At 39.2% G+C, this 10,714-nt stretch overlaps 1 protein-coding gene across 1 annotated transcript; it reads left to right on the top strand.

The window, feature by feature from the left end:
- The first annotated feature begins 205 nt into the window (after positions 1–205).
- LOC110194163 (hyaluronidase-1-like) lies at positions 206–6,463 on the top strand. The gene is made up of 3 exons (XM_020966343.1): positions 206–1,144; positions 3,831–3,920; positions 5,834–6,463. The coding sequence occupies exons 1-3, from the start codon at positions 206–208 to the stop codon at positions 6,251–6,253; spliced, it is 1,449 nt and encodes a 482-aa protein (XP_020822002.1). The 3' UTR covers positions 6,254–6,463.
- Positions 6,464–10,714: the final 4,251 nt, after the last annotated feature.

Raw genomic sequence — 10,714 nt, 5'->3', positions numbered from 1 at the left:
GTGCTTACTTAGTACAGAGGCTGTAACATAATAGGCAATTAATAAATATTGATGAATTGAAATTGAAAACCATTTGATTTTTACCTGGTAAACATTCATTGCCTATTGTAAATAGGGACAGAGCTACAGCCACACCCCACACTATATGTAGCTCGTATTGGTTTAATCTACATTTTTTCTTGTTTCTCTTTTAAAGGAAATCATTATGATAGTTTCAGTGAAAACTACAAGCCTGCAGATGACATGGCTATTAATGCTAATGTTTTCATTCAAAGTCGATGCTAAAAGTCTAAAGGAATCAAAACCCCCAATAATAGAGTCCAAACCTTTTATGATATACTGGAATGCTCCTACAACGCAGTGCAAGAAGCTTTTTGATGTGGATCTAAATCTCCAAGCTTTTGGCATTGTGGTTAACCCTAATGAGGCATTCAATGGACCCCATGTTACCACATTTTATGAAAAAGAATTGGGGAATTACCCTTACATTGATCAAAATGGAACAGTTATCAATGGAGGAATACCTCAGAAAGAGAACCTTCCTATGCACCTTGAAAAGAGCAAGGAGGACATCGAGAAAGCCATTCCTTCAGGAAAATTCCAAGGACTGGCTGTTATTGACTGGGAAGAGTGGAGCCCTCAGTGGGAAAGAAATGGGGCTTCTAAAAACGTATATAAAATGCACACTTTATACCTTATTAAAAGCGAACCCAAGAATTTGTCAGTACCCGAAGTACAAGCAAAAGCAAAAGAGGAATTTGAAAGTGCTGCCAAGAATTTTATGAATTCTACTCTTCGCATGGGAGTAGAAATCAGACCACGAGGACACTGGGGTTTTTTCCTTTACCCAGAATGCTACAATAATCATTACGACGCACACCCACAGGCATATACTGGGCAATGTGAAAAAGGGGAAATTTCACTCAATGATGACCTCCAGTGGCTATGGCAAGAAAGCACTGCTCTTTATCCTTCTATATACTTGCCACTGATGTTGAAGGATGCTGTAAATACCCAGAAATTTGTTCACTATCGAGTCAAAGAAGCAATGAGAATTTCCCAAAGGGCTAGGAGAGACTACGCTTTGCCTGTTTTTGTTTATACTAGGCTATTTTATACCCATGGTACCGAGCCCTTGACTAAGGTAAGCACTCCTGTTCTCTCTTACCCTAAAAGTTTTTTTTTTCTTTTTAAAAAACAGATACAGGATAGAAATATGGTAGGGATATATTTACAAAAGAAATTTTTTTTCAGAAAGTTGTTATTGTTTCTTTAATGAATAATTTAAATACTTAATCCTCTACCACTTATTACTATTATTATTGTTCCTTCAAAGGTCAAGCTAACTTGAAGATCAGTGCCAGTCACAACAAAGTGACAAAGTAATGTATTTTAATTGTAGTGAGAAACATGGGCCTTGGGGTATCCTCACATGATACCCTTTAGAAATGTCATAAAAATGTTCTTAAATCTCATTTCAAGACTCAGCTTCTAGGCTCCTTCCTACAGGACACCTTTCCAGATCTCCTTAGTCATTAATGCTCTCTCCTTCCTCCAATTACCATGCATATATTTATCTATTTACATTTTTACCATCATTTCTTCTCTACCACCCATCTTCCTTTCTCAGTATGATAGAAGTTTCTTGAGGATAGGGACTATTTTTTTTTCCATTTTGTTTTTATATCAACAGCACCTAGCATAATGCCTAGCATAAAGGAGATAGGGATTAGGGACTAGATTTATGATTTCATTGATCTAGGAAATTTATAGGTGTGATAATTACCTCTCAATGCAGATAGGCATCCTCTCTTATAGTTTTAGTCTTAGAGAATTGTCTAAAGCACTGAGGAAGTTTAAAGGATTAACCCACTGTCACACAGCTAGTATTTTTCAGAGACAGGCCTGAACCCAAGACTTCTTGGCATTGAGGCTAGCTCTCTATGCATTGCACCATGATGAGCTTTGCACATAATTTTGTTGTTATTCTTCAGTCCTTTCAATCATGTCCAACTCTTTGTGACCCCATTTGGGGTTTTCTTGGCAAAGAAAGATAGTGGAGTGGTTTGTCATTTCCTTCTCCAGCTCATTTTGCAGATGGGAAAATTGAGGCAAACAGAGTGAAGTGACTTGCCCATGGTCACAAAGCTAGTTAAGTGTCTGAAGCCAAATTTGTATAGCATAGGCATTTAGTAAATGCTTGTTGGATTGGATTAGATTAACTTTGAAATTCTAAAATTCTTCACCACCACACACCACCACCACACCACACTACTACTTCTACCACTGCTACCATTACTACCACTACTAGCTAGCTGGTATTTATATAATGTCTTAAGGTCTTGAGAGCATTTTATAGATGTTATTTCATTTTATCCTCACAATTAGCCTGGGAGTCAGGTGCTATTATTATCCCCATTTTCCAGAGGAGGAAATTGAAGCAGATGGACAGGTTAAATGACTTGCCCAGGGTCACAGAGCTAGTATCTTAGGATTTGAACTCATATTTTCCAGTCTCCAAGTCTAGTGTTCTATCCAGTGTGATTCCTAAGGGAAATTTCACAATTTTTCTCCTTAGATCCTAAACCTTTAATATCTCTCCATTCCCTGTGGGATGAATTTCATGTTCCTTAGCCTATTAGTCAAAATCTTCTATAATCTACCTTTCCTATCTTGTCTCCACCTACTTTCCCTACCGTTCCAACCGAATTGCTTCTACTACCATTCCTTAACATATCTTATAACTTTCCTTCCCTTATTCTATGCCACTCTTTCTGGCTGAAGTATCCTTCCCATTTTTCCCTGTCCAAATCCAACTTATCCTACAAGACTTGGCCCAAACCTCTCTCAAATCATACTTAGTTTTCCTCTACTTATCTGTCAGCAACTTGTCTATAACTTATAGCCTGAAGTAGTTGACTAGGACATTGAAATATTAAGTGACATCTTTATGGTCACAGAGCAAGTATGTTAGAAGTAGGATTTAAAACTCAGGTCTTCCAGACTCCAAGGCCAATTTTGTATCCAAATAGGCCATGCTACCTACCAGGTCTTTGATGGGAATAAATAATAATAATTCACATTTTTAGAGAGATTTAATTTCTCAAATGTTTTCTAACAAGCCTATTGAACGTATACATGAGGGGCAGCTAGGTGGCGCAGTGGATAGAGCACCGGCCCTGAAGTCAGGAGGACCTGAGTTCAAATCCTGCCTCAGACACATAACACTTACTAGCTGTGTGACCCTGGGCAAGTCACTTAACCCCAATTGCTTCACCAAATTAAAAAAAAAAAAAGTATACATGGAATTATCATTATTTGTTCATGAAGAAATTTAAGTTTCAGAGAGCTTAAATGGCTAGTCACATGGCTAGTAAAGATGAGTTCACACTTAAGCTCTGGATCTAAGCTCAGAACTCTTTCTATCTCACTAAGATTCCCCTTAATAAAACATTGCCATTCTTGTGTCAGCCTTTATACAACTGTATATGTGCATATATTCAATGACAGAACATCCCTTCTAGATACTAAGAACTTATAATCTTGAAAAGCTGACTGATCTTTCCTATTCTAGAGGTGTATTTATTAGAATGGTAGAATTTTAAAAGTCATATTTGCCATTACTTTCCATTCACTATTTAGACACAATGTCTGAAATGAAAGATTTATTTAGCTACCTACTTTATCAGTCACACACATTCTAGAACATAGTAAATAACAAAAGGCAAAATGAAACTGTGGGTGCCTAAGTGCACTGTGGTTGGTGGGCTGAATCCTACTCCTGTTACCCCTTAGTTTTCAGGAATGACTCTGAATCTTTTTCATTCCAGAATGATTTATTGTACACTATTGGTGAGAGTGCTGCAATGGGGGCAGAAGGTGTGGTAATATGGGGAGGAATGGAGTATTCCAGTTCAAAAGTAAGTTTGATTTTCATTTATATTTCTCTATCAGCACCCTGAAAGAAAAGTTCAAAGAATCATAGATTTAGGGGTAGAATTGTCCAGGTAGTATTCTTCTGGCTGGCTTTATTTGGATCCATCTTAATTACCTCCTTTTAATTCAACACTACTACAGTTACTTAATATGAGATTCTTCAATCTACCTAACAAACAAAAAGAATTTTCCAGTTGCCCACTAGGTACCCAATACTTTGCTAAACAGAGTGGTTAGGTGGCTCAGTGGACAGAATGCTGGGCCTGAGGTCAAGAGACTCATCTTCCTGAGCTCAGATTTGGCCTCAAACATTTACTAGCTGTGTGATCCTAGGCAATTCACTTAACCCTGTCTGCCTCAGTTCTTTAAATGTTAAATGAGCTGGAGGTGGAAATGGCAAACCACTCCAGTATCTTTATGAAGAAAGCCTTAAATGGAGTCAGGAAGAGTCGGTACAACTGAAATGACTGAACAATACTTTACTAATCATGAGGGAGTACATAAAGATCAGTTAGTTAATAAGCATTAAGTACCTACTATGTGCCTAGCACTATGCCAAATGCTAAGGTTAGAAAAAAGGCAAAAATGACTCTCAAGGAGCTCACAATATAATCGAGATATATACAGAACAAACTAAGGATAATCATTAGAGAGGAGGCACTAACATGGCCCCTGCCCTGAGGAGATTCTAATGCAGCTAGGGAGACAGCACATTGAATCACAGACTTTGAAAATGGGAAGGGCCCTTAGAGGTCATGTAGGCCAGTAATCTCATCTTGATACGTGAAGAAACACAGACTCCCAGTAGTTGAGCTGCCCAAGGTCACATAGTTTATAAATTAGAGGAGCCTAATTGGGACTCAAATCTTCTGACTGAAGTGTAGTATTCTTTTTTTTTTTTTGGCTAGGCAGTGGGGTTAAGTGACTTGTCCAGGGTCATACAGCTAGTAAGCGTTATGTGTCTAATTCCAGATTTGGACTCAGTTCCTCCTGAATCCAGTGTAGGTGCTCTATCCACTGCACCACCTAGCTGCCCCATCAGTATAGTATTCTTTTTATTATACCAGCTATCTCTTTCACGTGAATGAAACCTTTAGAGTATATTTAGGTGCTAATTACAGCAAGAGGAATACTAGCTGTATTTACTCTGAAAGCAGAAGGAACTCTGAAAAAGGGAGAGATTGATTTATAGGCCTATACCCAGTGTGTGAATTGTGCACAGGCCTTATGTTTGAGTTTTTTCTTCCTCTTTTTGACCCTTCATCCCTTAGAAGCTCAGTCCACAAATTTACTATGTATCATTAACTCTACTATGAAAAGGTAGATAGGAGAAGAGGTCTTCAACACCTTAGACAATAATATGTTTATAGATGCAACTATAAAGCTGTCTAGGGGCAGTTAGGTAGCACAGTACATACAGCCTGGTCCCAGAGTCTGGTAGACAAGTTCAAATCTTACCTAAGGCACTTACTAGCTATGTGATCTTGTGCCAATCTAACTTTTCTTTGCCTCAGTTTCCTCAACTGTAAAATGAAATATAATAAGGGCACCTATTCCTCAGGGTCATTGTGAGGATCACAATCAGATAATAATGTAAAGCATTTAGCACAGTGCTTAGCACATAGTAAGTTCCTAATAGATAAATGGTTATTACCATCCCCTCACCCTTAGAGTGTTGCCTGGGACACTGAGAAATCAAGGGACTTGTCTAAGACCACTGAGCTAGTATGCATGAATAGATCTTGAACCCCAATCTTCCTGATGCCAAAGCTAGAATTCTGCCCACTATGCCAGACACTCTATCAAATGTTTTTTTTTAATGGTTAATTATAGTCCTTGTCATCTGGAAAATAACATATATTATGATTAATTTGAGATGATTTCTCTTTTTTTATAGAACAATTGCTTAACAGTGCAGAAATTCATTAATGGAGTTTTTGGTCATTATATCGTCAATGTGACAACAGCTACCCAACGCTGCAGTAGAATTCTTTGCAACAATAACGGGAGATGCGTTAGGAGAGAAGCTGACTCATACTCCTATCTACATATGCCCGTGGGCAGCATTATGAGGCATAAGTTAAAGAGGGGGCTGAAGTTCATCCCATCTCAAAGAACTTCAAAAGAAGAAGTACTATATTTGCAGAAGGAATTTGTGTGCCAGTGTTATACTCCCTGGAATGGAAAATTCTGTTCATATAAAGAAACCTACCACTCTGGATCAAGGAAAAAAATTCTGCCCTCTGAAGCAAAATTCCTTCTCACTTTAATTTTAATATTGCCTGTGACCCTGCTGATCTTTTTTATCCCAATATAATGTAACCCTTCTGGAATCAGTCCAAAGGATCCACCTTCATGCTCCTATACCTGTGCTCTCTGATCTTCTCCATGCCAGCAGGTCCAAATGTATTGGGGATTATGGTACTCTATCATTGTTTGATTTTTCATTCCTCTCTCTATATGTACACAACAAGTATACTTTAAAGAAAATGGAATTGCAATTAGTGTCATTCTCTGAATTGTTTGAGATTAAAAGGATTACTGAGATTAAAAGATTTGTATAAATTGAACCACTGGAGGCACGGCTGGCCTGTGACTTGAGCCCGTCCAATGACAAGGACCAAACACTGTCAGGCACACATTCTTTGCAGGGGTTGAGTGCTCTACCCAACACTTTTGGGCATTCTGGAGAAACACTAAGCTCCTTATTATCTCTAAGGGATTGCTATCTCTTTCCCATGCATCACTTTTGGGCATTCTGTCATTTACAGCAAATATTCTATGATTCTATGCCTGGAATGTATGCTTATTAGGGACAAAATAATCATGTCTAGTAAGTTACTTTTCAGGTACCTAAGATTTGTCAGCAAATGTATTTAGATAATTGAAGCGTGTGTCTACAAAAGTGTTACATTATGACTCATCATCATTTGGAGGTGGTATAAATCCTGGAAAATCCAATCCAAACTATGGCTTGGAATGGATTGCATGTCTGTCCTACAGGGACCAGCCAAGCTATATCAAAAGAGGTTTATTATCAGCAAAGGATGGTGAAAGACCAAAAGATGACAACATATTTGGGTCACAGCAACTCATGATGGTTGTTGTTTATCCTTCCTTCTCAAATAGGACCATGACATCAGGAAGGTGATGTCATGACTTGCAATATCATGAATTTGATTTAAGTGAGGCAAGGCTGTGCAAAGTCCCCAAACTCATTCTCTCCTCCACAGCTGTCTGGGTCCAGTGGCAAGATATAGATCAGGATGGCTGGAGATGTCTGTGGATGCAGTGGGAGACCTTGGCCTTTTTAAGCTGAGGTCTTTCTTTGGTCTCAGTTTGTCTGAGGCAATGTCCATTCAGTGATTAAGACTAGGTAAGAAATGAGGCAAAGAATGGCCTGTTTTACCTAGTCAAAAAAAATTTAGTCTGGGAGGGGAAGACTCTCAGGGTTTCTGACCAAAACAGAAAGGCTTTCTATTTATGCTCACTCTGAACCCTCAGAGCCCAAACAATGACCAAAGAAAGCTTGAGCTGGGATCTATTGTTGGCCAACCAATGAGAGCCAGAGTGATTTGGCTTTAAAGCGAGGTCCTTAAAAAGGAAATCCAGCCTATAAACCCCAAGATATCCTGTGAGGTTTCAGCAATCAAAATTTATATTCCTATGTGGAATATAAGTGAAGGGAGGAAGGGAGAGAAGGAGGGAAAGAAAGAAGAAAGGAGAAAAGGAAGTAAAGAGGCAAGGAAGGAAGATATTCTGCTAAGGGGAGGAGTGATCTGCACTGGTGAAGGGGGTGCCCAAACACAAATCTTATGAATATTGAAATGAGTGACATGTGAAGCCACACCCTGTCATGTCTCACCACTCTTGTGGAGTGACATACAATGAAATAACACTTCCATTCAGGTAACCTGGACTGTGTAACTCAACAAGGACACTGAAAGAGGGAGTGCCTATACATCAAACAAGAGTCATCAGGTGTGTCATTGTGCAAGCAAGCCTAATGTTGTAAGTGTCCTAACCCTTAATAGGTATGTTAGCATCTGGGTAAGTTTACATAGAATTGTTTTCCAGCCTGGTTTCTAGAGTCCGAGTTCTAGACTTGTTTACAAGTCTTCACATTTAGCTCAAATCTTTAGTATCATGGATTTATGAGAGAATCAAGTTTCAGTGAAATGGCCCAAGGATATCGAATAAATGTTGCTGATTGGTTGATATAATGGACTGACTTTATACAAATTCAACCAGTCCTCATAAAGCATGGCCTCAAGTCACCTCACTACCCTGGTTGCCCTGATCTGGGCCTGTTCCAATTTATCAATTGTGCTTCCTGAAAATACGGCTCCCAAAACTGAGCAGAGCACTCTAAAAGTGTTCTGACCGGAGAATGTCCCCTGACTACAGGTCCAGAGCCCAACACATTGCATCATACCACCTCTTGCTAATTCTGTTACCTTGGATAAGTTACTTAACTTTTCTGGGCCTCAGGTTTTTCAACTGTAAATTGAGGATTTTGGAGTAGATGTTTGGTAAGGTCCCTTATACTTATATAAGAACATGGTTCTAACTTGTTACCATGAAAATAAGTATATGACAAAATTGAGGAGCTAATTACATGGGATTTCTTTTTTTTTCCCCATATGGGATATTAAAAATAATACTTGCTTAGACCTTCCAAACCTTCACCAAAGTAGTAAAGTAGGCTGAATCACCAGCATGTGTACAATGGTACTCTGCCCCTTCCTTAACATGAAAGAGTTTTTCATAAACATCATTTATGAACTGTCCTTCTCTGGGCCTGGCTCAGGCCAGTCAGTTTAGGTCTAATACAGTAATGAAGTAAGACACTTGTATATTGTTCAACAGTTAACAAAAGGAAGTTTTACTTAGAGCCCTTCTTCCTGACTTTGGTGGAGAGGCCTTTTATGCCCTGAGGAGAGCAGGAAACCAAGTTAATGTGACCTGAGCCACTGGTCAAGAGCTAGGCAGTTTGAGACTTAGCTCCTTAGGCAAATCAAGTACTGGGAACAGCTTTCTTGACTTTCAGGAGAAGACTTGACTTAAACTATGGGATGGGGGCTCTGGGCTATTCATATTGTTGTTATTGTCCGGAGTGGTTGTCTTAGTACTTTATCAAATACTACCTCTAAGACTGAACAACAAAACTGGCTGCTGAATGTAGCACTTTTCATTTCAGTTTATCCATTGACAAATCACCTTGGTTTGGTATTCATCAGCATCTACAGCTATAAAATGGAGATTACTCTATGCAGATCAGTTAAAGATTCCAGGTGAAAGCTTACTAGGAAATGATCATAGATCAAGAGCTGGAAAACACCTTGAAGGCATTATAGTGCAGTCCTCTTATTTCCAGATTAGGAGACTGAAGCCAATAGGGGTAAAGTGATTTGCACAAGGTCACATGGGTAGAGTAAGTGTTTTAACTAGAATTCAAACTCAGGTCCTGAAACTCTAAGTTCAAAGAACTTCACACTGGGCCATGTTCCCTCCCTCTGTGTGTAGCTACATAACATGTCTAGTTCTCTTTCTCTGTGCATAATAAGACTAAGGTCAGATGAAATCTATAATTACTAAGGGATCTCCTGCCAATTTAAGGAATATAAAAGCATCTGTGCTTAGCCCACTCCATACCTGTCAATTTTCAGAGCCATAGTTTGAGAGACTGTGTGGTGTAGTAGATAGAGAGATGTTCTTGAAGCTGGGAAGACTCCAGTCTGGTCTCTAATTTAATGGCTGTCTCTTCCCCATACCTGAAACATTCTCTTTCTTCACCTACCTTTCCTGGTCCAGTCTCTCTGCTGACTTCCAATGTTATACCTCCAACTAGCTCTCAGATATCTTAAACTGGATGTCCAGTAAACATCTAAAACTCAATATGACCGAAACAGAAATCATTATTATCTTTTCCCCAAAACCTTCCCTACCTTGCCCCCTTTCCTATTACTGTAGAGCACACCACCATCTTTCCAGTCCTTCAGACTCACAACCTTGGAATCATGTTGGATTCCTCATTCTCCATATCCAAGCTGGTGCTCAAGCCTGTCGATTTCACCTTTGCAGCATCTCTTCTATTCTCCTCTCTTGTGACACTGCCATCACTCTAGTGCAGGTATTACCTTATGCCTTGATTACTGCAATAGCCTGCTGGTGGGTCTGCCTGCCCCAGTCTCTCCCCACTCCAATCCATCCTCCATTTAGCCGCTAAAGTGATTTTCCTAAAGTGCAGGTTGGACCATGTCACTCTGCTATTCAATAAACTCCAGTGGCTTCCTATTGCCTCCAGAAGCAAACACAAAATACTCTGTCTGGCATTCAAACCCCTCCCTTCATAACACAGCTCCTTTCTACTTTTACAGTTTTCTTACACCTCATTCCCTGCCATGTATTCTTTGATCCAGTGACACTGTACATGTGTACCTGGGGGTCTTTTTCACTTTTTTATGATTCAACCATTTTGGAAAGCAATTTGGAACTATGCCCAAAGGGCTATAAAACTGTGCCCACCTTTTGACCTAGCAGTACCACTACCAGGTCTGTACTCTAAAGAGGTCAAAGGAAAAGAAAAAAGAAAATGACCTATATGTACAAAAATATTTAGAGCAGCTCTTTTTGTGGTGGCAAAGTATTGGAAATTGAGGTAATGCCCATCAATAGGGGAATGACTGAACAAGTTATGGTATAGGATTGTAATGGAATACTATTGTGCTATAAGAAATGATGAGCAGGCAAATTTCAGAAAAAACTGAAAAGACAT

The sequence above is a fragment of the Phascolarctos cinereus genome, unplaced genomic scaffold, assembly GCF_003287225.1.
Source record: "Phascolarctos cinereus isolate Bilbo 61053 unplaced genomic scaffold, phaCin_HiC Scaffold_1;HRSCAF=81, whole genome shotgun sequence".
NCBI classification, from domain to species: domain Eukaryota; kingdom Metazoa; phylum Chordata; class Mammalia; order Diprotodontia; family Phascolarctidae; genus Phascolarctos; species Phascolarctos cinereus.
The sequence above is the reverse complement of the archived record's forward strand: the minus strand, read 5'-3'. Positions and strand labels throughout refer to the sequence as shown.